The sequence below is a fragment of the Drosophila simulans genome, chromosome 3R, assembly GCF_016746395.2.
Source record: "Drosophila simulans strain w501 chromosome 3R, Prin_Dsim_3.1, whole genome shotgun sequence".
Taxonomy (NCBI): Eukaryota; Metazoa; Arthropoda; class Insecta; order Diptera; family Drosophilidae; genus Drosophila; species Drosophila simulans.
In genome coordinates, this window is record NC_052523.2 from 20,786,309 (window position 1) to 20,813,994 (window position 27,686).

At 40.2% G+C, this 27,686-nt stretch overlaps 2 protein-coding genes and 1 long non-coding RNA gene across 3 annotated transcripts; 1 reads left to right on the top strand and 2 right to left on the bottom strand.

Moving 5' to 3' along the window:
- Positions 1-34: 34 nt before the first annotated feature.
- Positions 35-5,503, bottom strand: LOC6729429 (protein CREBRF homolog). The gene is made up of 4 exons (XM_016174776.3): positions 3,536-5,503; positions 3,218-3,473; positions 3,030-3,155; positions 35-2,965 (listed from the first exon to the last, which is right to left on the bottom strand). Exons 1-4 carry the CDS (start codon positions 5,486-5,488, stop codon positions 2,856-2,858), a joined length of 2,445 nt encoding a protein of 814 aa, XP_016036068.1. The 5' UTR covers positions 5,489-5,503; the 3' UTR covers positions 35-2,855.
- LOC6729430 (BUD13 homolog) lies at positions 5,411-27,539 on the bottom strand. Its single transcript, XM_044923138.1, has 3 exons — positions 25,065-27,539; positions 18,911-18,961; positions 5,411-5,588 (listed from the first exon to the last, which is right to left on the bottom strand). The coding sequence occupies exon 1, from the start codon at positions 27,441-27,443 to the stop codon at positions 25,500-25,502; it is 1,944 nt and encodes a 647-aa protein (XP_044779073.1). The 5' UTR covers positions 27,444-27,539; the 3' UTR covers positions 5,411-5,588; positions 18,911-18,961; positions 25,065-25,499.
- On the top strand, positions 7,330-16,638 carry LOC123327242. The gene is made up of 3 exons (XR_006541827.1): positions 7,330-7,727; positions 12,343-12,572; positions 16,080-16,638. It is a non-coding gene; the product is annotated as an uncharacterized LOC123327242 (long non-coding RNA).
- Positions 27,540-27,686: the final 147 nt, after the last annotated feature.

The window sequence follows — 27,686 nt, forward strand, 5'->3', positions numbered from 1 at the left end:
GGAGCCTGTAGTTGGTCAATAAAATAAAAATATGTTCCGTTGTTCTGCTTTCGCCAGTATTTATTATTTTTCATCAATATGTATTCAATTTGGTATGTATTTAGTAATTGTAATATATAGACAATGTTTTTCCGTTGACGTACATACATCTGACGTGTGTTTATTTAGACATAATAGTTATGTTTTCACATCTTTTTAATGTTCGCTTAATGCGTATGCATACAAAATTTTTAATTTTCAACACAGTTGTTTTTTTTTTCATCATTGTTTTTTAATATTCTGGTATTGTTTCAATTGTTCCATCTTGGACTTTTCAAACCTTTTCATTTCGTTTTTTAATTTTTGGTTCTGGTAATGCACTCGCCCAAGAGGACTTTCGTTGTCTGATCTTCGCGGTTTTTTCGAGTGCATCCACTATCTAATTTGAATTTTTTTCGTTTTATACCTAATTTAAAGAATTTGAAAATACATAATTATGCACTGTTATTAATATAGATATATATATGTATATATGCTTTAAATGGACACATGAATCAGGCTCTTGGTTTTTTTCATATTATTATATAAATTATATTTACTTTCAAATTGTAATTCTTTTGCTTCTCCATCGAATATGAATCTTGAACTTCATTTCCAACGTGTTTTGAGGTAGTTTGCTTAGTTTCGTTATGTATATAAAAGTTGTTTTCTCTGAAGCACATTTATATAAAGCACACACATTTACAATATCCGTAACATTTAGGTATACATGTTTTGTTTTAAATATATATTTAATATGTTTATTATACAATATTAAACACTGAGGAACTGTCGTGCTTATTTCAATGCTGCTTCGCCTTGAATTCTGTTTGCTTTACTCGGTACTTTTTACACAAAGCCATCCTAAAACCTAAGCAACCTGACTTAATTATGATATATGCATAGATCGATCATACATATTTTGTATTTCTGCTTGCGCTTGTACTTTGTGTGTGGATGTGGGTGTGTGTGTGGGATATCCGCTTGCCCGATGTGTTTCTAAAGTACTAGATTGTAATTTTGAATTCTTATCACTTATGTAATGAGTTAGCTCCCAAGACATGAATTTGAAAACCGTTTAAACTGATGGCCAATTTTGCGTGTCGATGTATAATGTATGTGCGCTATATGGGTTTCTATATTATATTTGTTTAAGCCTATGTTAACAACTACAATTTGTTATGTCCACGTGTTCATCGCTGTGGGTGATACGAGTGCCTAAGTTCTAAGTTTTTAACTTGAATCACTTTTGTAATTTGTATTTTCGTTCTCATTCTCGTTTTCTTCCCTTTTCCCTCAGTTAGAATGTACTTTTTTCTTTCGATAGTTAATTCTTTTGATATCAATTGAACACAACACGTTAAGCAACAAATAGCAGTAAAAAAGGCTACCAAATAGTAAATGGAAATTATAACCCAAAATAGGAGGATCCCGCCCAAAGAACTACACAACAAAGAAAATTTGAATACAAATATCACAAAATTAGCATCGAAGCAGAGCAAAAGTATTCATTTTGATAATGCAAATTAGAATAAAACTCAAAGTTGTATTACTTTTTTGTTTGGTGTTTTTCTTATATTTTTTTTTTTTGTTTTTTGAGTAGCCCGAAAGTGAAAGATAAAAACTGAAGCCTTGAAAATGTTTTCATGTGTGCCTAAAAATTAATAAATTATAATTTATATTGAAGGTATTTCATAAGCATAAGCAAATCGTATGGATAATAGAAAAACTTAAAATTATTTCATTCTCAGTTGCAGAGTTCAAGCATATTGAAATCCTACGGTTAACATCAAGAAATAAAAGCATAAAAAGAAAAATTAAAATTATATCACCACGCATGTATGTATGTTTATGTATATGTATAGATAGTTATAGCATTTAAGTAAATTAATAAAGTTTCGCAAAACATTCTTATTTGGAAACAATCGAACTTTCTTTAACAAAATGGAAAACTTAAAAAAGACAACCTAGGACCATAAAATATGTATATATTGGATGAGGGCCAAAACAATTATAATAACCGATAAATGTAATATGTAGGTTCGTATGATCTATTTAAAAGCTCTCTCCCCACATTGAGTTAAATGTAAAAACCTATGACTAAAACATTGAACCAAAGTTATACATCGTTAATATAGCATTTAAAACTTAAACAGATAAATCGCAGTTGTATTTAACTTATACTCCAATAATTCTTAGCATTCCCGATATATTCTTCCAATCCAATCAAATGAATGTTTTACCCTTATTCATTAAGCAGGTAAAACTGGTAGCAAAGCCCTACAAAATTCACTTGCTCGTCTAAACACTCCGTTTCTTAACAATCTTAATGGCTAAACGAAATTTTGTATTTTTCACATTTTCTTTTCAGTTTTGTGGTGGCCTCTTTCTTTACGTGTTTGTTTTGTTTCTTTCTATTTGTTAATGTTGCATTTTCAAAAGGAATTTTGTTTTTCTTTTGTTTACGTTTGTTTGGCTCTGGCTTTCCGGTTTCGGCGTGGTCGCGAAAAAGTAAAAAATATTTTCTTCAATTTTCTGCCATACAAAACATATAAAGCCCAGGCTCTTTGAATCACAGTTATATCTTGGTTATCAATATTATATCACTTATGTAGAACAATTTAACAGAACGTTGTGTTTTTGAGGAGGGAAGGAGGTTCAATAAAGAATTTTCTCAACTAATTCCGAGCTCAAGAAAATGTTTCCTGTTTTTCGACTGATTCCATTCCAAAATCAAATTGTCATCCTGTCGCAGAATGGGTTTCAGTTGTTGGTGGTGTGGATAAAGTTGGCTTGATGGGCGGTTCGTTAGCTTTACATTTTTGTCCTCGTTTGGTCTACGACGATTTACGCAGCTCCTCGAGGCCTCCATTCGGCATGCCGCCGCGCATATTCTCCAGCACCTTGTTCACAAAATCCGTTGAACCACCCGCAATGCGGATTCCAGCTGCAAATTTTATGAATATGACATAAGTTAAATTGCATATTATAGTAGTATAAGCTATACATACACGAGGCGGTAGCGTAAATGCGTGCAATTTGTTGGTCCACCTCCTCGGTGGATTCGCCCAGGTTCTTGGTGCGATGCTTGACGACCAAGGCCTGCTTTAGCTCGGCTATACCATTCATGAGGCGCTCTAAAAAAAGAGAATTTATGCATTATTATAAGGTAATGCCACAGCTTTCACATCAAACTTACTGTGTTCAATTTCAAGGCCGAAAAGCTTAATTTTGTTGGCCTCGTGCTGCGCCTTCTTCTTCAGGCGACAGGCGCGTGAGGCCAGCTTGTTCTTCTCCTTGCGCGACTTGGGGCGCACATTGAATGGCAGCTCGGAAACAGGAGTCATGTCATTGATGGTGCGGCTTAGCTTGTCCAATTCCTTGCCAATATTGTGCAGCTTCCTGGCGTTGGGAGTTAAATCGTTACCATCGCCCTTGCGGGCCTTGCCACTGTGCTGTTTATCAATAAGAGGGAAGTTAGCACAAGCAATTTAAAATATATATTCATTCAGTTTACCTTGTACACCTTAATGCCTCGCACGGAGCATGTTGGACTGAAGACGGGGTCTGTCACCTCGTTCAGCACATGAGGATCCTCGAGCTTCGATTGAAAGACCAGTCTCTTTCCCTTGGGTCCTTTGGCCTGAACATTGTACTGCCAGAAGAATCGCTCTTTGCCCTTGCTACTGGACAAATGGTTTGGTGTCGAGGTACGCGTTTCATCTTCATCCTCAGAGAGTCCATTGTCGCTGCTACAATCGTCGTAGTTATCGCTATTCTCACTGGAATTGTCATCCTCATCGTCCTGCGAGAAGTCAATGCCATCCGGGGACAAGACACTGCCCGTGCTCAGCGAAGAGAAGCTCTCGGCCTCGGCCAGCGAGCCGGTGGAGAGTAAATGCTGTCGTGGCTCCCGTCGCATCCAGATGTGCTCCAATCCCAGGTGCGTCGGAGCCGACGAGCTGAGGCGACTCAGCTGGGAGTTCTCCACGGCGCTCTGGTAGCCAAACGATTTGCGCACGGCTGATCCGGATGTCTGATTACTGGTAGTTGTACTGTTGCCAGAAGCCGAGCTGCCAAAACCACTGCTGCCACCCGGACTCAAGGCGGCCGACTGACTTAGGATCGAGCGTTCTGGCGGCGAGGACATGGGAAAGCCCTTCTTGATCAATTCCTGCATGTTGCGCGACTTAACCACCTGGTACTGGGGTCGATTGGCGTGCGGTGGCGGCGGTGGGGTCAGCGGCGATTGGGATGCCTGACTGCCGGGCGAGAAGCTGGCGGACAGCTGCTGCTGCTGCGGCTTTTGGGGCGTACTGTGATAGATCTCATACGGACTAGTGGAGGAACTGTTCGACTGCTGCTGCTGGGATAGAGTGAGCAGCGTTTGCAACTGCGGCAGGCTGCCAACCTGCAGCTGCTGGTTATTCTGTTGTTGCAGTTGCAAAAGTTCCATGGGCGGTGCCACCAGGGCATCCTGTCCCTGAGCTTGCGGCGATAGTAGGAAATTGACACTTTGACTGACTGCGGTCTGCGGCAAGAAATCCTCTATGTTTCCGATCACATCCAGAAAATCGCCACCATTTAGGTCAGACAAATCGGCCGCCTGAATTTCGGCCTTATCGTTAGGAAAGATGTAGTCATCGTCCAGACTGAATGGCTCGTGTTTGGTATGGATAATGGCACTGCTGATATCACTCCACATGGCATTCGAGTTGGGTGTCATCTCGTAGAGCAACTCATTCGGGGTTGCTCCTTCCTGCAGCAGAACCTGCTCACTGACATTCAGGCTGAGGCTGTGCGACATGTCGGGCGTGAAGTAGCCACCACTGCCGGATCCTATTCCGTTGCTGCTGCCTGCTCCACTGGTGTTGCCATTGTACAGTGTGGTGCTTAGGGGAGAAACGGCACTCAGGCTCACATCCTGCAGCAGGGTGGGCGACAGCGAAGCGGCATCCAGGGCATCCAGTCCAAAGTCCGAAAGCTCTCCCAGTGCCAAATGCGATTGCTGCAGCTGCTGCTGTTGGTTGTGGTGTTGCTGCTGCTGCTGCTGAAGCTGATTTTGCTGGTGGGTCATGCTGGGCAACGTGTGTAGAGGACTGGGGTGATGGCGCGGTGTCTGCAAATCGGACTGCTGATACGGATGATGATGGATCTGGTTGTGGTTGCTGCTGCGTGGTATTGTTATGGCCGTTGTACTTAGCATTACATTACAGGTATTTGTGGTGCTGGTGGAGCAGTTGCTGCTGCTGCTGTGACTACTGCTGTTGTTATTGTTGTTATTAGTGTTGTTATTGTTGCTGTTGATGCTGCTACTGCCGTAGCCCGTGTTGATGGTCAACGTGGGCAGGGCCGCCCCCACAACGGTGGAGCCCAGGGAATACAGATCGTATTTGAGTGTGTTGTTGCTGCTGTTCGAGCCGGTGTCAAAGAACTCCGATGACATGGGATACAGCTGATTCTCTGTCATTGTATCTACGGCGGGGAGTACCGCTGTGGTCTGGGATTATAGCTACTTCTTCCTCTCCCTCTCTAGATGGGCGCCCAGGCCCGACTTTATCTTGTAGTATCTGAAAGTAGGTAAGAAAAACGAATGCGTATCAGACCAGTTGCATTGAAAGCAGAGACGGCAGCTCATTAAACGAATATATTATGACTTTAATAATGACCAGACAACCTTGGCGGTAGCCAGCATTCTCACTTCCAATCTCATTGACTAGTTACTGGTTTTCCAATGGGGCATTTTAAGTTCAGCCCAATTCCGATGGTGCTGGCATTTATGCTAAGCACCCCATATGCAGCTGCTATCTAGCCGGAACCAAAGCCGCAGCCCAAGCCAAACCCAAGACAAGATTATAATTGATGGGCTCACGTGTCCATGAGTTGGTTGGCGGCACCAACACGTGATTGCATAGATTAAATAAATAAATACATATTTGTCATGTGTCAACATGGCTATGCTCCATTAGTTATGACGGGGAATGGGAGGGCTACTTAAGTTATCATGATAAGATTAAATTGAGTTAGTCGTCTCCCTTTGGAACTGTAACTTTCCCTATTCATCATGTCATTATCTTATCCCTTTGGCTTATAAACTGAAATCAAAACAACTTCGTATACCACTGAAAACTAAACAGATAAACCTAATCTCTTGCAGCCCAAAGAATTTGCAAGTCCGAAAGGCAACTCAACACTATTCAAAGTTTGTTATTGTTATGGTTATCGCCGATTTTAAGGCGAGCCGAAAGGTAGGAAAAACAACAAATGATAGGCCTGATCCCCTCTTTTCCCCTCCCGACGACATCCTATACTTTCAACTGATTTGGTGAACAACAAATTTTCGAAAGCAAAAAGGCAGAGAAATCATCAACAGTTTTGTTTTGCCCATCAAAACAACGAATAGAACAGCAAAAAAAAAAAATTAAAGAAAAAATATCAAAACAATACTGGATCGCAGAAGTGGCGAACTTTGTGCAAAATTAGTAAGCCATTTTCGGTTTTGATTCGATTCTTTCAGTCTGAACCACTTCTCGGTCAGGTGAAAGGCCTCAGGAGCGGAACCGAACCGGCTATTGTTTTCCATTTGGTGGCTCGATAATAAATATTAATTAGTTTGTTTACACATGAAAATACAACATTCTCGTTTTCCATTTAATGTTCATAAATCAGGAAAGAAAACTGCATCTAGTATAAGGGATTTGGTATGATTTGCGCCGTGCATTGTGGAAATTTCGAGAAAATGGCCTTGACGAGGTCGATTGCAATTGAAGGTGAGGCGTGGGTCGTGAAGATGCTTGTTAGTTAAGTGCCCAATAATGTTATCAAATCTACATTAGATTCTAAAGTAGTTCCTATAGTTTAGGAGAAACGAGAGTGCTACCCATATTATTCAATAGCATATCGACCCAGAACAAACACTATTGTGATCCCCCTGATTGGCTTATCTTTCATCCATTACAGCCGATAAGTGAGCACATTCCGGCTGATAAGGTCTCCACCGTTTTACATTAACCAATGCGGCAGTTTCGATTTGAACTTTGTAATACCCCATTCGAAAGACGTGAAGGTCACACGATGTGTTCGCATGGTTGGCAAAGAGGGGGGTTGGGGCTGTTTGGGGGGAGCCTCTCGATATACAAGGCAAACAAAAACTCAAGCCCAGACCAAATGCTACTTTTGCTAAGTGATATGCTTGTATCTCTGGCTGCTTTACATTATTGCTATTTCCTCTTGAAATTGTTTAATATTCGTCAAAGGTAGCTGAACGCGTTGAAGGCCAAACAATAAAAAAAAAATGCGAAGAGAACCGACCAAACACCAAAACATAGGAACCAAAAACCCGAATGGGGCGCTTATATATTATATATTTGTATATATTCATATATATACACGCCAAACCGAGTATCAAACATGGAAATAGACGCAAAGGGGCGAATAAAAAAGAATTTATTACACATTGACTGCCGAAAAAAAAAGCAGAAACAAAAAAAGGCCCCAAGTGGAATCGTACGAAAAAGTGAAGAAGACAAGCAAACATTGGAGGAGCTCACAAAAAAAGATAAACAGACATTTCTATATAATGAATAATACCATTAAAAAATTCCCCACACACACCGATACGTCCAGTTAATGAACGCGAAATGTTTGGTGGAGATAGCAACGCCAGCGAAAAAGGGGGCAAATGGACGAACATCTGATCCAAAGTGTATGTAAGTACAATATCTGTATCTTTAAGTTTCATGTTCTTAGGTTCCACTATTTCAAAACCTCGCGATGGGTGATTTAGGGAATACCTACTGTATCTTCTCCACTGCCAAAGTAAACTAATTAAAACCGAGTGGGATGCACGTGAAGAGCATTTGGAAGTTAATTCCCGTACTGGGGGTAAAGTACAAATCTCCAGTTTGAGGCGTGACCAATGTGCACGTTATGTGACTAATTCTGAACAACGAAAGCGAAATGAAAATAAAGTGTAATCGCAAATAAATTAAAATTAAGCGATATTATGAACACATGTTTGGATCGGACGATACAGTTTATTTCAACACAACATGAAATAATGCCATAATATTAGCAATTATTGAGGAAAGCAGCTAACTTTCCAGAAAAATACTGTTAGCGTGGCTTGCTATCAACAAATTAAGTGACAGAGAGAGAGAGCGCCAAAGAGTGAGCACGAATTTTAAGCAAACCCAAGGTCAAAACTGTTTATTTTTTATATTTTGTTTTGAATGTATAATTTATCGCAGAGTTGCCTTTGTTTTCCACTCGCCTCACCCACACAGACAGGAAAGCAATCTGCAGAGTTGTAAACAAAACGCGACGCTTGTAAATAATAATAAGCTTTTGCGAGAGCGTGGGCGCTCTCCTGCTCTCTCGCTCTCTCCCCTACTCTGGGTCTGAGCAACATATGTTTTCCGTCTATTTGCTTTTGTCGCCATCTTCGTAGACTCTAGTTATTTATATATGCTTGTGTAGTGCTTGTGCTCTGTAGATAATATATAATATGAAGCTTTTTGTAGCTTTGCGCCTGACTGACGAGTTTTGTTGCCGCCGCTAGCTTACAATAACAAAATGGAAGCTTTTACATTTCGCCAGAATTTATACTAGATTTGTGTACGCTTGCGTGAGTGTGGGATTTCATGTGCTTGTTGATTGCGCTATATGTACATACTTACATACATATGTACATTTATATGTATTTACACATGTATCACAAAGTGTTGTGCAGCGTTCTGAGGGTATATTTGCAAGATTGGGGAACCGAAGAGTCCAAGAACGACTGATGATGAGGAAATGGAAATTCCTACGAAATCAAGGAATAACTTAAGTTCTGGCCAAAATTACTCATACGCCACGTTTGACCAAATTTGTCAACTTACGTATGAGTAATAAAATGTTAAGCTAGTCCCAAATCTTTATGAACTGGTTTTTCTCTGATATCGATCTAATCAAAAATTTAAAGATTAAATTTATTACCATATTAATTGAAGCAATTTGTTTTGAATTGTGAACTTGCATTTCCCAATCTGAATTTAGTATTAAATTAAAATTGATTCAAAACAGACAAGCCCGCATTATAAATCTCTATTTCATAGTGGGTGATCGTGTTGATAAGTTCAGATTGCAACGCAGACTAGCTTAAAACAAAAACAAAAAACCAAAAGTTAAAGTGAAAACAAAGGCTAAAGAGAGTAAGGCGGAGAATCGCTGATCGGGAGCACTTCCGTTCCGCATTATCAATGGGTCAGTGGCAGTGGTCAATGCCATGATGCGGGGGGTTTGCGGTGTTTAGGGGGCTAGGTGCTCTATAACTTTTCCTTCTGCCCTTTTCATCGCTCTCTGGTTTGTTATTGTCAACATTCGTCATCGAGCGTCACATGTTTCCACTGCATGCAGTTTTGCCCACTCGTCTTCTGTCTCTTTTGCTTTGATATTCCCTTTCTTTCTGGCAAAAGTCTTTTCCCAGTGGCTTAGTCACAGGGGGATTTTAATAGCCCTGTAAAGAGAGTTTCCTAACCCCCTATAGTTAATGTAGCACAAATATTGACTAGTTGCGGCTTTTGTAAACTGATTGTATCTACGAATACATCTTATTTTAAGTTACTTTATTGTAACAATGAAATCCCTTTTCTGTAAGTCCTGCATACGCCACTACGATAGCCATTTCTTTGTTTAGCAATTTGTGCAAGTCACTTTTACCTTTGTCTCTGTGTTGTTGCTCACACTTTGCTCTAATTTTAGGAACACGCAATTTTTGCATGCACCCATACACACACACACACACACTCAAAGCCACCCACACAATGATAAACAAATTTATGTTGAGGTAGCCGCAGAGCCAAGTGCAAGTTCCTCCGACTTATTTTTAGTGCCCCCGTTTAGGAGGAAGCACATAAAAATAAATAGGTGCACCGAAAAAAACTCTATTAGTCATCAGGAAAATCTATCAAAATGCTATAAGTAAGACCAACCCAAAGATGCAACTGAATTAATAGTATTTATATACAGTATAATTGATTTTTCACTTTCTGCACTTGAAATATCCTGATTTTTTCAGTGTACCCAATTGTCAGCATGCTAGGTGTCGGGCATTCGATTCTATCGTTTATTTAGTATTCATATGCCGGAATGTTTAGCATAGCATAGCGAATGTCTGGCAATTGATGATATAACACGCTCTGTCGCGTTCGGTTTTTGTTTTGCTTTTCGTTTTATACATTAATACTTCTTATACAAACAGCTGACGCAAATTGTAAATTGTTGTATTGATTGGAAGAGGAAGAGCGGGGCAAGGCATCGATCAGCGAACTCAGGGAAGTGCAAATAAACGTAGCCGTTGGAGGTGAGAGATCTAGGTTAGTATATAAAAATCGTTTCGATTTGCATATGAAACTAAATTTCCATAGCTTAACCAAGACTTTGAGAATCGCATCGAAGGGTTCAAAATAGTTTGAACCCCCATGAACTTTGCAAACCAATGGAAACTTTTACCAAGTTACTTGCCGCAACGTGCCTAAGCTTCAACTTTGAGAATCGCGTAGAAAGGCTGAACGTGGAAAGCTTATAGAGGCATAGTCGTGATAATAAATGCAACTTAAGTTTTGCTAATGCTTTGTTGTTCTTTCTAATTGTTATAAAAATATGGTGATTGATTTGACACTCTCAAGTGTTTCGTGCGATGCTTTCGCAATGGGAATTCCGAAAATACCTCTACTCCCGTGCTGACGATCGTCAGTTACCCACAACAAACCCCCTGCGAAGACAGCCAATCAAACAACACACAGTATATCATGTTTGCTTCCCCACCGATTCGCTAATAGATAAATAATTAAAATCAATTTATATCGATTTAGCAGCACAAAAAGAAATTAGCACAACTTGTCTGAATGCTTAAGCAAACACAAGATGCTACCGCCAGCCACTCTTGCCATATAGAAATCAATAGGAATCGTGACTACTGAGTCTGTGGGCCATTCGAGACCGATACGTCTGTAGACGGCTAGACAAATAGAAATGCATTCGAAAAGGGTTCCGAGCAATCGCTTCTGATGACGCTGACTCAGTTCGAGGAGGAGGCAGGAACACGTGAGCGCCTCCTTATCGAGTGGCAAGAAGCCAGACCCTCCAGAGGCGTCTGGCCCGTCAGCTGTCCCGCTTTTGACTCCGCCTCTTATCAGCCAACAGCCGCGTGCCGGCAGAGACGACAATGGGCAACTGATAAGCGGACACGCTCAATGGGTCAGGCACTTGCAAATTTTCAGAGCTATCCCCTAACATTTTTAGGGCTGGCATGGATGGCGAACTTATCTTATCGAGCAGCCCGGAATGAAGAGATAAACCAACACAAAAGATGGCAATGTTTTGTTCAGCGAGCAAATAAAAAATAACTTATTTCGGTTCAGGAAGTTTACGCCCCCGCACGGGATATTTGTGTGCTGTATAAATAGATTTGTCCCTTTCGGAAAGTGACCCAAAAAAAAGTTGGGGTAAAACAAAACACACTCATGACTCACGAGCACTTAAAAAATCAAGAGACAGATACAACAACAATATATGATATAAATATGCATATCTGTATCTGTATCTGTGTGTTCAAATATTTTTGCTAAAGAAATTTCAAAGAAAAGCAAACAAGTTTGCTTAATGGCCGCATCCGCGGAACAGCCTCTGGAAAGATCACAAAAATCTGCTGCACGGCGGCAACAAAGAAAGTTGAAGGCCAGCGAAAGCAAATGACCGTATATAGACTATATAGTCGTCAATTTGAACAAATATTAATATGTAAGCGTCCGATTCAAACAAATTGATTGGAATACAAACGAATAAATAAAATTGAAAGCAAAGCTTAGCTCGTTTTATGGGTATGATTAGATCATGATGCAATAACGCCCGTTTGATAGATCATCCTACAATAGCCATTTCATTAATCTATAATCTATTTTTGACAACATGTAAATTAATTATGACGTCTATAATGTGTAACCAGCTAATTAAATATGTATATTTATGCTAATTGAATAGAACCAGTTGTGATAAACACTTTTACTGACTTTGTGATTCTATGATGGCATATTGCAGTCTCTTAATTAAAAGAGCAGGTAACATTTGTAGCAATTCGAGATGCATTAGCAAAATGAAATATAATGAAATGAAATGTAATGTAGTAGTATTGCCTTCGACCTTCAACAAAGGCTTTTACTAAATCCTTTAGTTATATACTAAACATACTTAAGCAATATCAGCATTCTAATCAGTCATAGCATACTTATAGCTCTGCCCCAATTTATATTTTTAGGCCTTTTTGTGTTACGTTTTTTCCAGCGAACTTTTATTGATTTATTTTATCAAACCTGCCTGCCCACTTTATGGCTCTTATCGACATACTAACTCTTGAGTCACCAGCAGCATTATAACCATCGAAGCCAGCGAAGATTGCCAAACAGAAAGTTCAGCATCCAATTAACTGATGTAGCAGCTGGACACATGTCGTATACGTAATGTTTTGGGGCGCCTAGAAAACTTCAAAAACTGGCTCCAACTCGAGATAGGGGGTAAGTAAGTGGCTTTGGATTGTTTTCGGTTTCTCTTCTACCTTTTTTTTGTTTAACCAACATATGGCTGCCTTTTAGGCTCAACTAGTGTGTGCGTTTGCTTCTAACGTGTTAAAGCTGCTTGAATTTGTTTTATTTCATTTCTTGTACGAAGTCAACAGTTTTCAACCTTGAATTTTCGCACTGACACTGAACTCAAGCCGAGCGAACAAAATTCAAATTGAAATCAATTTCAATTTAATTTGTTGTTGCCAAACAACACAGCAAATTTCTGTTGATTTCCTTTTGTTTCATTTGTAAGTGTCTGTGTGTGTTTGCCTTTGATTATTTGCACAAATGGGGAAAAAATAGACCTCTCGAAAAGAATAAAAAAAGCGAGAGAAAAAAAGAAGAAGACAAGATTCATATTTTTGTATCCCAACGAATTCCATGGCCCCTTGGGGACTCTTTTGATGCCCAAAAGATTCTGTTGACGCGACAGGAAATGCTTAACTTAAGCCGCTATCAAGTCGCCTATACTCAGTGTGCTCGATACATAAATAATACTCGGAATGTTTATAGGTTTATGTGCTATACTATGCTCTTTTATTATTGCTGTTTTGTTTGACTCGAATTTGGTTTGGTTTAGTTTTTTTTTTTTTCGCCTTTGTGGGTCTCACATTTCAAAGGGCAGGCTAGATTTTGATGTTTAAGTTTTTGGTTTCCATGTTGTGGATAGTGGGGATGGAGCCCCTTTTCTGACTTAATTTAATTTTTTAATTGGTCTGCGATCATAAATTACCAGTGTGTCGGCTTAGGAGAGTGGGGAGAGCACAGCTATGGGGGCTACTTACAAATTGTACTTCGCTGCATTAGAAAGTTGTGAACTTTGAGGATTTATGGCGATCCTATGACCACACTACAAATATTTCTTTCGACTGTTTAGACCAGTAAGTTCAAACATGATCATAAATCAAATTATTAGTCGATTTAATAGATGTTTCTCGGAAATCTAAGAGTTTTCAAGTAAATAATGTTAAAACTTCCCTATCATCCAATTTTTATGCATTCCTCACAGAAAATCCTTTTCATGAACCGCATGATTATATAAATAGCCCATAAATTTTTATGTTTGGATTAAACTTCTTCATTCCGCATCTCCTTTGTCGTTTAAAAGATCTTTAAACATTTTTTACTATACCTATTTATGTTTATTCGTACCCACCTTATCTGTTTTTTTTTCGTTTTTACACCTCGTTGCGTATAAACAAGCCAGAAAATGATGCTGTGATGATTTGTTGTAAAAGCGTTTTTAAATTACTTCCTCGAAGATTTTCAATTAAATGCACACGGTTTAAACAAATCCCTCTCGCGGTGTTTACAAATTAATTGATATTGTATTTTTGTTTAATTTTTCCTCATCCACATCCTCGTTTTCGCTTTTCGTTATTAATTATTATGCATATGGTGCGGTCCACGTTTATATGTAAATTTCATTGTTATTTCATGCGTGAGTGTGAGTTGTTTTTTTAACTAGGTCACACATGCGGCGATTAAGACGAAAATTTATTTATAATGAAGCACATTTGTAGTATATCTCATCCGAAGCACAGCACACCAAACCAAACACACTCGGTTTGCTACATACACGAATTTTGATAAGGGGGAGAAATCTTATCAGTGGCGACAAAGTCGTTGTTAATTTATTATTTGTATTATTCCGTACTGCGGGTTGTGGCACTCAATAACTTTTGTTGAAACTCGTTTCTAAATTAATGGCAAAAATTTACAACAAATTCTGATTAGCTTTGTTTGCCTTTTCAGCTACTTTATTCGCTTCGGATTGTTGTCAATTTTGCGGTTTCGACCGAGCAGCTGAGCGGCAAGCGAACAACTGATCGATGGAAGAGAGAGCGGAGCCTAAACTTGGGGCTTTTTGCTCTCTCTCTGCGCTCTCCCTTTGATTTTTGTTCTTCTTGTTTTGGAGTGTGGGGTTCTAATAAGAATTTATATATATTCACGCACACAACGATATACACGTTTATATTATTCGGTAGGCGAATTCCAAAGCATTCGTCAAGTTTGGCAGCGTTTATGTTTGTTGGTTTATTTATTTATGCAAATTGGTATAGTTTTTTATGTTGTTGCCTCGGAAACTAGTTCGTTTCGTTAAATGCGGCTATTTCAAAAAACTTGTTTCTATTATGACAAATCTGTTGGTTTTTTTTTTGTTTTCGGATTTATCTCAATCTTCTCGGTACGCTTTAATTGTTTTTCTTCTCTCTTTTATTTTGATTATAACACTTTTTGTGTGCGTGTGTGCTTTTATGTGCTTCCCAATACACTGGTTTTGTATTCTGGAGTCTCTTTAACGTTTTGTTGGATTATTTTTGTTGGTCTGCGCTCGTCAAACGTTCTTGACCGATTGATAAAAAGTGTGCAAAGCTCAGCGACAAAGCCAAAAAGCAGAGCGCCAAAAGCTCCCCAATCGCTTTTGTTTTGATTGTACAGCTGGAAGAGAGTACACGGAAAAAAACCGGTCTCTACATTATATATAAGATAGGTTTTGTTTATATTTAATAAAATTACACTATGCACATCAACTATTTTTTTCGGTGTGAGTAGCGCAGCTTATGAGAGAGCGCATGCCCCACCATCTCTCCCACTCACACACCTAACGAATGTCTGTTGCTTCTTTCACTTCGACTTTTCCATTTTGGAGAGAGAGCAAGAAGAGGGGAATAAGAGAGGCGGAACAAAAAGCTCGAGTACAGTCTGTTGTTTTGGTTTTTATTATTCTTCTGCTTTTTGCATTTGATTATTAAATAAATTCATTTACAAAGCTTTGCCGCCACTCTCTCCTTCTTCCTCTCTCTCCCTCTCTTGCTTCCTCTTCCTATCACCCTCTATTTTGACGTCACTTTCGTTGTTTACTTAAGCTTGTTTTCCCTTTTCTTGCACATTCGCCGCCGTTGTTGTTGTTTTCGTTCGGTCTTTTTTATGCAAATTTTTGTTATGAAATTGTCTGGCGCTTTGATTTTGATTTGATTTTATTTTTCGCCAGTGTAAAAATAAACTTGTTTACAACAATCGAAAAATACAAAATACTATAAGTATTTTGCCATTGCAGAATTAAGTAAAATTGCAAGCAATAAAAGAAGCCGAATGCGCGCGTTTTTTCCTCGCTGACGTTGCACTTTTTTTTGCACACGATCTTTATTAGTTTGTTTATAAAAAAACGAATCAAGAGATCGCAAAAACAGCCATATCAATTCAACTTCTGAATCCAGCGCCTATCACTTGGATTCTTACAGATACTTTTGTATCTCATTTCTTGAATCGATTTGTTTGGATTTTTCAGCTGATGAAATATGCCTTATTAAAGTGTAATGCGATACAGCTTAGTTGGCATTATAAACGGGCAAAATTGAAACTTCAGCGGATATATTTTACTCGGTTTTTATCAGGTTGGGTTTTTGTTTATATTATATTGAATTCTGATAAAATCGTTATTTGTTTATATTTCAGCTGGCGATAGAAGCATACCAGGAATTCACTGATTTCCCTGAATTCCCATTTCGGAATTAATCAGAACTGCCAATCATAGCTTTCTATGTATGATTTTCTCTATATCCTGACCCTCAGTACATTTAATATATTTAAGGATTCATCATAAAAAAACAAACTTCAAACTGCATTTATTTTTGTAACTTCCAAGGACCCACTCAAATGTAATAATGATATACTCCCTAAAGATACCAGGCAACAAATTCGATTAAATTAAATTTTAGCGACACATAATGGAAATTCTGGACAGGAGAGGAAAATAACCAACTGACGCACGGAGTTACATGTGTATATTTGTTATTTATCCAGTAGCTGCTGTGGCAGAAAATCACGACCATGTCCTTGAATACGAAATTGCGACCCAACTTGCAGAGGGAACGCCAAGGATACGTAGGGAGCAGCAAGGATAACAGCCCGATCCCACGCTCTGTTTAACACCCTCAACAGCCACGACAAAAGCACAAATTGTTTATACGTACAAACAGCTGCGGGCAAGATAATAGCACCGGAAGTGCAGAGATTCAGGATATAAATAAAAATATTTCTTATTCAAAACGTGCTTTAAAGAAATTGTGATTTAAATACAGTTAAGCTTTTAAACAAGTATTTTTTTAAATTTTCCGTTAAATTGGAATCTTGTTATTTCCAAAATTCCATTTATAATTGTTTAAAATGAAATTGTCCTTTTAAGTAAGCTTTATATAGAAAATCCTTTTATATCATTTTTATATCACCCACGCGTTATTTTTGTGACCTCGACTGTATTTATCCCTGTTCAAGGAGGCATGTTGAATGATTTTCAAGGACGTGGGCGCCGGCATTTGAGTATTTACAATATATATTCCCGATACCCGACGCCGCCTACGTAACAAAGTGGGATTAGATACATAGCTATGTATGTATTTGTATATGTACTTTAGGGATGCGTGGGCTTTACGATTCGGGCTCCATGGGATCGAAGCTCCACACTTTCACTTTCGCTTTTCCTGCGCCGAAGTTCAAGGCAGTGCAAAGCTTCGAAGACCTTGAATAGCTTTTTTTTCTTCCTTTTTTTTGTGGGCGTTGTCCTTCGTCGGCGATTTCAATGGGCGTTTCCCCACACAATCCACAATCTTATTTATGCATAGGCGCCAGTTTTCCGTTTGCTGTGAGTTTTTCCCGAATTCGGAAGCACGCCAAGGCATAAATAATCCCCTATTAATTAATTAGATTTTGGGTCGCATATCCCTTTTCCCGCACACCATCTGGCAACGCCCAGAGCTTTGGTTTAAGCCTTTCGCTAAGCTTCCCGGTGAAAGGCTTTCTCGCAAATCGATGTTGTTTTTGTTATGAATAAGCAGAAGCACAACAAAAATGCCAACCGCAGACTGTCAAGGACAGTGGGCGAACAGAGTGGGCATCGCCGAGATGTCCTTCCGAACTCGACCATTTCTGCGTCGTAATTTTCCAGCACAGCAGCGGGAAAATGGGGAAAATCCACCCCCAAGGTTTTGGTTTACTCTCTTTGCCGTCTTTTTTTCTCCCCATTTTTTGTTGCTGTTTTTGTGGGCGCTAGCCGGCTGGTGTGTGTACACAACGCTTGTTAGTCTATACACTGATGCAGTCCTTACAGATATCCCCACATCCACATCCAGCGGAGACGTTGTTGTGACGCGTATCGATTTGTTTATGTTTATCAAATGGAAATTGGCACAAGGGGCCCCAGACGAGGCAACACCTCATTTCTAGGGCTAAATAACAATGGCACAGTTCTGCACTCGCTCCTTCAGTCATCGGAATCATGCGTGGGTGTCAATATGTTTTCCCATTTTCTCTTGGCCACCCCCAGAAATTTTCCACTTTCTCCCCATTTTGGTCGCTACTAATTCTCACTCATTTAATGGGCTGTTCAAACAAAGGGATTCGAATTTCACAGTATTCCAGGAAAATCAATTAAATTACCCCAACTTTGGCGAATCAAAAAAAAAAATATAAATAAATAAATAATCTGTCGGATGATGTCAAAGTAGAGTAATAACTTCCCTTCCATGGAATCAATGGAATCATTTAAAAAGGGCTAAGCTGCGAATCTAATCCCTGCTGAAATCGTACCACTTAGCTAAACGTGATTTCACTGAACTTTTCAGATTTTCGATGAGCTATATACCTCCACCAGTCGCTCAAATAGAACGCTTGCTCACATGCACTCGGCATGTGATGGGGAAGCATTTAGCAATTTGCTAGCTTGTATAAACAATTTTTTTCCCATTTTCCTTTAGCTCGTTTTTTTGTATTTTTTTTTTTTTTTTGCTGATTTGCAAGCTACACGTTCATTGGCCCCAACAGCAACAACAAAGCTTGCAAAGAGCTGATAAAAAATAATAACAAAATATATACATATACAAAAATAACACTGACAGCGCTTTCAGCACAACTAAGCATTTATTTTGGCGGTATACTAGAGAAGCAAAAAAAAAAAAAAAATATAATAATAAACGAAGAAACCCCACAGACCATTGACTCTATTTTCCCGAAGACCAACTCAAGTCAAGTTCAGGGCCAATCGGTTGCTACTTACTCTTGGCTATATTATTTATGTGGTTTTTGTGGAGAAACATGGTTGGTCCAATGGACATTATCTAATATAGCACGTCACCCATGGGAAAAAGTATAAATAACCACGGACAAAAAGCTCAAGTCTAAATATAATCAATTTAAAAAATTAAGTTGTCAACGAATGAAATATGTGCATACATATTCATGAGTTATGTTTGCAATAATTAACTCCAAGAAATCGAAGCATCAAAACTTACCTCACTAATTACTTTGGCAATTTTTCAAAATGCAATGCACTAAATGCCAACCTGCAAATGGAAACAAAGAAAACAAATTTAAATATTAAAGTCAAATGTAATTTGCATTTATACGTGGAAAGAACAAAGTGCGAAATGGAGAATAGCGAAATATTTAGTTTGCTATATTAATAACTTTTCGCAGTTCGGTTCAATGATTGCAGACGACGTCGGCGATAGCTCGTAATATATATATATATATTCATACATATTCGCATATATAGGATGCATGCTATATGTTTGACAATGCGGAAGTTGTTGAAATTATAACAAATCCAAAGCGAAACAAAGAGAACTGCAGACGGGCAGATATAAAATGGTTGCACTCTGTCCGTCGCCTGCAAGTATTTGCAGTTTTAGCAACAAGGCAGCGAGACATGGATCGTGTCTCTATATATATTTATGTATATATACTGCATATATAGCCAGATAAATAAATTGCCGACTGCTATCTGCCTGGCGCAATTAATGGCTAGCACTTTGGCTACTGACAAGGTTAAAGGCGGCAGATGCCGACACGGATTTACTCCACTTCCACGCGGAGCAACAATAAAGGATTATGGGCATAGATTCGCCATGCAACTTAGTTGAATTTTCTCTCTCTGCACTTACTTGTTTGGGAATTCCTATAAAAACACGACTCTAAATGCGATTAACGTGAGTAAACGATGCGTAGACTTCGACTTGAAGCAATGCTCCACTAGCTCGATCCCAAGATCCTAAGGATTAGGCAACAGAAAAGCAAAAACAGGGAACCTAACAAACCGGAAAACGCGACGCGACGCGAAGGACGAACAACGAATAACGAGGAGCGCGGAGGACGCGACTTGAACACAACCGACCTGTCCGGATTGCACTCGATAACTGTGTCAGCCTCTGGCGGCGGAATGCCTAGAGAGTCCGACCAGGACTCAGGAGGCTCGGTTGGTCTCAGGTTGCGGCGAACCCTCCACCGAAGCAGCACCATCCAAGCTAGGAGATGCGGGAGAGCAGAGCGGTTGTATCCTGGAATATCCTGGCTGAAGACGCGACGAAGATAACCGCCGTCGTGCGCTGGGGGGTGGAAAGACCGCCGAAAAGTAACCCTGAACAGCCAAGGATAATACTGTGCCAAATCGAAGGACTCTGCTCTCCGTTTTTCTATTATTTTCTTTTTTTTTTTTCGTAGACGATTTAACTTTTTGTTTGGCCAGCAAACGACGCGGGGTGGAAAAGCGCTGGCGGCACGGAGTTTCCTTCCATGAATGAGTGAGTGAATTTTCGATGCCGGGGAAAACGCGGATGTGCTGCAAGCCAACGCGAAAAAAGGATAGAAAATTCACAAAAAAAAAATAGGTACAGTAAAACTTGCAATTATTATGAGCTATTAGGACAGCGAAAAAACAACTTTTATTTCCAAGAAAACGATTTGATGGACACGGCCATTAGTAAAGTTTATAGAAATTCAAGTGAAATGGCGTTTCACTGGAAAAGAGTTAATCATGATTGAAGTTTCAGCTTTTCAAATGCTACATACTTAATTTTAGTATCATACTTTAAATAATTTCCCCTTTATATTGGAGCATAAATGTTAGCTGAACGAAGTAACATCTACTTAAATATTATTACCCCTGAACGCAACCACTAATTTCATTTCGCACAAGTACAGTTTGGCCTATTTAAAAAGTCACTTTCCACTTAATTTTCCTCGCTTTCGTTTCCCCCTCTTGGCGATTTCCACCGATTTGCATTTTCCACGCTCTTTAACGCTCCATTATATAGTACATCGAAGGAGAATTTCAAATGGATATGGAAATTGGCGACAAGCAGCGCGGCTGGCGATTAAAAAACAGTTTATAAATCATCGATGTCAGTGGCAGTTCGTGCACAGATTTTCCCCCTCTAAGTTTTTCCTTTTTTATAGATTGTTATGTTCTTACAAATCTGCATATGGATGGCAGAAAATTGCATACTTAACTGTGGGTTGCCGCATGCAGTTTCTTTTAATGGGGTGCAGCAACCCTCTTCGAAGATCCGATCCATTCGGTTCCGTTTCGATACGATTGCTTTTTCCACGCGGAAAACTCATTTCAATCATTATTAAAATTTCCTATTTACATTTCTATTGAAACGAATGAAAATGTGGAAGGGGAAAGCGCACCTAAGGTACTAAGAAAACAAACCTGAAGAATGAGTAAGAATAGAATCGGAACTGTTTTTATTGCCAACGTGAAAAATTGGGAAAACATAAAAGTAGCATAAGTTTAACTACCAAGGGTAGTTAAATCGCTACGATATCATTGTCCTGCTCCCATCTCCCGTTTTACATTGTTCCCAATCCCAGGGCAGATCCTTTCGAGCCAAGCTGTCTGCGCTTCCCAAGTTAATGTCCTTTGATCCATATGCGTGTGCTTTGTTCGAGAGCAAACTGGAATCTCAAATTTGGCATTCGGGCAAGTAGTAATAATGAAAATAAAAAGAGTCTCCGGATGCTTTTCATGCTTATCTAGGGCAGCGGGTTGTCTCCTTCGCGAGTCCTGTTTTTGGATTCCCTCCATTGTCTGTCTTACAAAGTTCTGTAAGCAGTTCGGTAAGTAGAACAATTCCGCGTGGAACGAACAATGGATCTTGATTTATGGTTCCAAACTGGAACAGAAGCTCGAGTTCTAAATGGTTGAGTGTAAGAAGTGTTGGTAAAGGATTTCCCCAAGTGAGGATCATCTAAGGTCAGTTCTTGGTATGAAATTTAATATGAGAAATATAGCTATATATATTTATTCCACTTAATAGTTATTTTTCTACAACTTTTGTCAGATTTAAGAACATTTATATGAGGAGAAAAAGATTGCTTCCTTCTTTGGTTTGTTAAGAATTCCAGTTGATCCTGCGATATCCTTCGACTCTACCCCACTTGAACTCAGCTTAAGCTTCCATTTATAATCATCCAATTTTCTCATATAGTGATCTTAAAATGCTGACTCATCTCGACACCACTTGATGGCTCTCGCACTTTGAACCCAGCAATGTCATAACAAGCATCTAATTATGCGAATGACAAATGAACTGAGAAAAGTGAATTTTCCATCCGGACCATCTTGAAGAAAACTTTTTCGAAATTTTGATGAATTAACCTTAATTTCCTGTGTCAGTGGCCGGCGGCGTTTTGAACCCAACACTTTCCTTTTTCTTTTCGCCTCGGGCGGGGGGCTGGAACGAGTTTCTATCAATGGATCCTTTGTCCAAGGATTTGCACGTGTGCACAAATTAGCAGAAACTGGTTGCAAGGCATTCGCCTTCTGTTTTCCGATCGAAAGAAAGCGGAGAAACTAGTTTTTCCAGCGGGGCGCTTTTACACAGCATTGTTCTAAGAGGATAAGGTTCACAAAGCAATGGGGGAAAACCAGAAACCAGATGGACCAGGAAAATTATGAAAATTCCATTGTTTTCCTCCGGTTATTTGTTGGCCTAGCGGGGTGTATTAGGGGACTTTCCCTCTTCCTATTCCCCCAGCAGCTTGAAGTCGGTGAAGTAGTAATTAAGGAATTAGTAAACGCTAGTTTTCCCATTGAGAAACTGATTGGAAGTTCCAGGATCCAGAAGGCATCTCCAACTGAAGTTCCTCCACTCAGAAGCTTCCCTAGCAACAACCCCAGATTATGACTCATTGGAAATCCCAGGATCGGAACACGTGGTGCCGAGGAAATTCCATCGAATCAACCGAATTGAAATTCCCTTTCCATTCAACGGGATTTCGAACAAAGGGAATTTGAATAACTTTGCCCTATGTTGTTCCAGCATGTGAAGGAATTAAAAAACGCTTTAAAGAACCCGAATCACTGTGCCAAAATTCTACACTGCAAATAAATTTGTACATACATAAGCAGTAATAAATAATAATTTAAATATATCAAATCAATTTTGTGATCGGAATCTTTGCAAAACTGTCAAAATTTGTGGTATTCGTAAATATCAAATTTTTTCAATTTTTTTTCAAAATTTTCCGCACTAAATAATTTGTTTTTTAGCCATAATATTATAAAAAACAGCCACAATATGGAATGCCATATCTCAAAAAACTCGTAATAAAATTCCAAATCAATTGGCATTTAAATTTGAAAATTTTTATTTTTTTAATTTTTTTCAAAATTTTATGATGTTACCCCTTGCAAAAATGCAAAAATTCATAAAATTTTTTAATTTAGAAAATGTGCAGGAAAGTTATATGGTTCGTTAGTTTGGATAATAAGCTGCCCAAAACTATCAAAATTTTTAATGTGAGATCATTTTTAGCCAAGTTATGATAAATAAGGCGTTTGAAATGATCAAATTTCATACATTTCTTATGCTGATTTTTCATCTTTTGGGAAATTTGTTTATAGATATGCTATTAATTTAAAAAATATTTTCCACAGTGCTGGACACAAACCAACCCCTCAGTTTCCGAGCGCAGACCAAGGGGGAGGATCAATCTGTGGATTGTAAGGGGTGCTGGAACACACGTACTCAGCATGGGATGCGTGTAAATTTCTAAGCCATTACAATGTCATGTCACTGGGTCCTTGGAAGCACCCCAATCGGGAGGAAAAAGCCAAGGAAATGCACAAGGAAGTGCCAAGGACAAGGGTTGAGCTTGCTCTGGGGGTTGCTTTTGGACCGGCGAAGGTTTCCTTGGGGTGTCTGCGAGTTCAGTTTATGGTTTTCCCCCTTTTTTTGAGGGGTTAAGAGGGTCGAAGAAGGCCAAGCACTGATCTTAGCTGTAAAGAACATTTAAAAATAAAAAGTGCCCAAAAAAAGTTCAAGGAACTTTTCATGGTCAAAAGCAAAATAGGCAAACTTTCAAAAACAGACACTTACTTCACCCTAATCTTAGGAAAATAAAGAGTTAGGATCTTTTCAATTTCTTTAATTATAAACAAATAACTAAAAACTAGTTAAAGTTATAAAGAAATATTTTTTATGCATTTATAACGAGTAATCTTGAAGTTTATAAAACTAAAAAAATCAAACAAAGTCTATAACATAATTTCAAGCCACCTTAACTTTATGCTCTTTTAAGAACAAAGGAGTATAATATAAAAAGTGCACAATTACAACATTAAAGAAAAAATCAAACAAATAAATTTACTGTGCTGTGTTATTTATTTATTTATCAAAGGCGCATAATTGATCAAATTAGCACTTGATTGCTAAAAGGAAATTGAAACTGAAAACTATGGATTTACATACCTAACGCAAATTAATTTTACGATTGTGTAAATTGGCTAAATTTTCATTTGCACACAAAGTAACAGCCGAACGAACGGCTCTTTGTTAGAGTGCAAAAGTAATAATCTAACGAATTGCAATTAATTCAAAGTGAAGCGAAATAAAAGCAGACCACGAAATGGCACACAAGGAATCGAAAAGGAGAACGAAGGCGGGTGGAGAGAGAGAGGGGAAGTAAATAGCAGTGTCATGAATGAATGCGATGTGCGGAAGTGTGTATGTGTGTCAACGGAAAAGAGACAGAGCTAACGCTGATTGCGGTATTTGCATCCCGCCGCGAGCGAGCGAGATGGAAGCTGCAGCGAGCGACAGGCGCGTGCATGCGCCAAATGCCTGATTGGAATGGTACGTACACATTTCAACATTTCCACACGTTTCTGCAGCTGGAAAGCTTTTGGCGCCAATTTCGCGCCAACCAAATTGCAGTGCAGCAGCACCAGCAGCAACAACAAAATCACAACAATCAGCCGCAGCAGCAGCAGCGACAAGCCAACAAACAAACAAACAGGTTTTCCATCGGCTGACCGACAATTGCGGCTGAAGGCGAAGGGCAGGCAAAGCAGCTGAAAAAAAAGGAAAACCACCGAAATCCCAATCCACAAATGCAAGCAACAACACGTCTGTGGTGTTTTTGTTGTGGTTAAGAGCGTTTTATGCTAATTATTGGGGGCGGGCAACACACACACACATACACTGGCGTCTCACTCGCTCACACATATACAGTTTGTTACGCTTTGTTCGCTGTAACGAAAGCAGCAACAAAGCAACCAAAAGCAGAACCATTTACATATGTACACACACACAACGATACTCTATTGCTTACAAAGCAAAAATCTTAGAATGCTTCTATTTAGCAGATGATGTCACTTACCCCGTCTGGTTTTGGAGCCAAAATGTGCGGCACACTTTCAATTTGATAATTGCAATGGGTTTTGACCAGTTAAACGGTTTATTTCGCGGTTTTAAAACGATTTGTTGGGAGCGACGAGCAGGTCGCAGGTGTAGATGAAGACTATTTACCATTTGCTTTTGCTCCGCTATTCTACACACAGGGTTGCATTGCGCTGGCGACCAGTGTTGCAGGTGGCACGCCGATTTGGCGGGAAAGTGGCGGGCAGTTTGAAAATCACATTTTTGTACCATTCAAACAAATTTATAAATAAATATTATCTCGCCTATTTACATTCTTTATTTTTCAAAATAATTCAATAAAACATAGAAAACAACAGTGTAATTTTTCTTTTGCTTTTTACAGGCAGTGGCTACATCTTTATTGCAACAAGTAAGCAAACAACGCTTGCAACATTCACATATCCTCCACGCTATACTTGTAGGCCTCGTCCTGCACCGCCCGCCGTTCGTTCTGCTTGTCGAACCACCGCTGCTCGTAGCCGTTGGACCGATCGACGCCATCCCAGCGATATCCTGGTCGGATGCCAAAGCGGTTCTCCGGAAAACTGCCCTCGTACTTGGGCATCACCGGCTTGTTGTCCTGCTGGTCGCGTTTCTTGCGCTTCTGGCGCATGTACTCCAGCATCGGGTCGTCGGCGTGCTCCTGCTCGCGCAGATGCCTGTCCAGATCCTCGTCGTTGGCGTAGCGAGCCACCGGTTTGGAGGCTTCATGGACCATCTCCTCCAGGCGGGACTTGTGATCTTCTATTTGCTTCAGGCCCTTGCCCCAGCGATCGTAGAGTTCCTTCTTCTTTTTCTCGTGCTCCTCCTTGCGGCCCTGCTCGGCGGGATCCTCGTTGGCGGCATCCCGTGCTCGGTTTCCCTTTCTGCGAGTACTGCGCACCTGCACATCGCCATCGCGACCGGAAATCTCGCTGGACATTTTCTCGAATAGTTCATGTTCTTGTCGCCGCCTTTCGTCGGTTTCCTTCTTCAGCGATTTCGCATCCTGCAGTCCAGCTTTCTTGCCATCTAGTGTCTTGGTGGATTTCGGCTTGTGTGTAGGAGGTGGAGATGCTGATTTGCTGGGCGATGCCTTGGCCCAGCGACTCTTTCTCTCTTCCCTAAAGCGATTACGAGGCGGCGGACTCTGATCTCGACTTCTCTGATTTCTGGGCGGGCTTTGGTCGGAGTCGCGACGTCTGCGTGGGGATTTGTCTCGTTTTTTGTTTGGACTTTGGTCGAAGTCTCGTTTTCTTCGCGGTGGCGATTGATCTTCATCCTTAGGTCTTCTTGGCGGGCTTTGATCTGAGTTTCTTCTCCTCCTTGGCGGCGTTTGCTTGTCATCTCTGCGTCTTCGGGGTGGGCTTTGATCCGAATCCCGCCTTCGTCGCACTGGAGACTGGTCACTGCCTCTCCGTTTCCTGGGCGGACTTTGGTCGGAGTCTTTCCTTTCCCTTCGCACCGGAGATTGATCGTCTGCTTTACGTCTTCGAGGTGGGCTTTGATCGGAATCTCTTCTCCTTCTGGGCGGAGTTGAATCCTTGTCTCTACGTCGCCTGGGCGGACTCTGATCGGAGTTACTTCTGCGGCGTCTGGGTGGCGATTGATCGGCATCCCTTCTCCTTCTGGTAGGTGATGCTTTTCCCGTTCGTTTTCTTGGCGGACTTTGGTCGGAGTCGCGCCTTTTCCTTGCTGGCGAATGTTTGTCATTCCTGGCCTTTCTGGGCGGACTCTGATCGGAATCTCTCCGCTTTCTGCGAGGCGGAGACTGATCGCCATCTCGCCCTCGTCTAGGAGGACTCTGATCTGAGCTTGCCGCCCTTCTTCTCCCCCTTTGAGGACACTCTTCCCGCTTTGCTGGCTTTCTCGATCTGGCTGGACTTAAATCCCTAGAGCTGCTGCGTTTTTCTTGCTTAATTCTGACGGGTGACTTTCGTCTGGAGGGTGAGAACTCATCCTTAACCTTGACAACTGTCGCCTTGCGTCCCCACATCTCCTGCTCCTCATCCAAGGGCTCCTGTTTGATGCGAATGCCAGGTGCTGGCGAGGATTCCTCGTGCTCTTCTTTGATTTCATCCTTGACGGCAATGTTGCGCCACTTGCTGCGCACATTGGGATCCTCCTCGATGTACTCGCCCACAATTTGGGGCGCATCCTCGCCGCCCAGCAGCAGATCCTCGTCCATTTCCAGATTATCATTTTCGTAGGCGTCGTCATCGATGATTTTCACTTTGGCGTTGGCCGAACTCCTTTTGTGCTTCTTCTCCTTCTTTTTTTTCTTCTTCTCCTTGTCGCCGGACAGGTACTTCTTGAGGTACTCCTTCTGGTCGATGACTTTGGCCTTTTGCATGGACATTTTTGTGCAATAAAAGCGGGAAATTGCAATTTACAATGAATTGTTTACGTTTTTTGGGTGCTCAATGTTACCGTTTGTGGTATTTGTGGAAATGCTGGAGTGCTGTTAGGCTGCGTTTAACAGCACGCTGTTAACAATATGCAGCAGTCTGGCAACGCCAGAGTGTACGAATTTCTCATTTAATTAATTATAAAAACTGCTTGTTTTTCAATACATTCATACAAATAATAGCATATATTATTA

Bases quoted from the DNA above. Each gene is read 5' to 3' on its own strand.
- LOC6729429 (XM_016174776.3), bottom strand. From the start codon at position 5,488: ATGACAGAGAATCAGCTGTATCCCATGTCATCGGAGTTCTTTGACACC. The intron at 3,474-3,535 runs GTAAACTGAATG...ATTGATAAACAG, and splicing joins GAGGCATTAAGGTGTACAAG to CACAGTGGCAAGGCCCGCAA. The intron at 3,156-3,217 runs GTAAGTTTGATG...CTCTTTTTTTAG, and splicing joins CGGCCTTGAAATTGAACACA to AGCGCCTCATGAATGGTATA.
- LOC6729430 (XM_044923138.1), bottom strand. From the start codon at position 27,443: ATGTCCATGCAAAAGGCCAAAGTCATCGACCAGAAGGAGTACCTCAAG.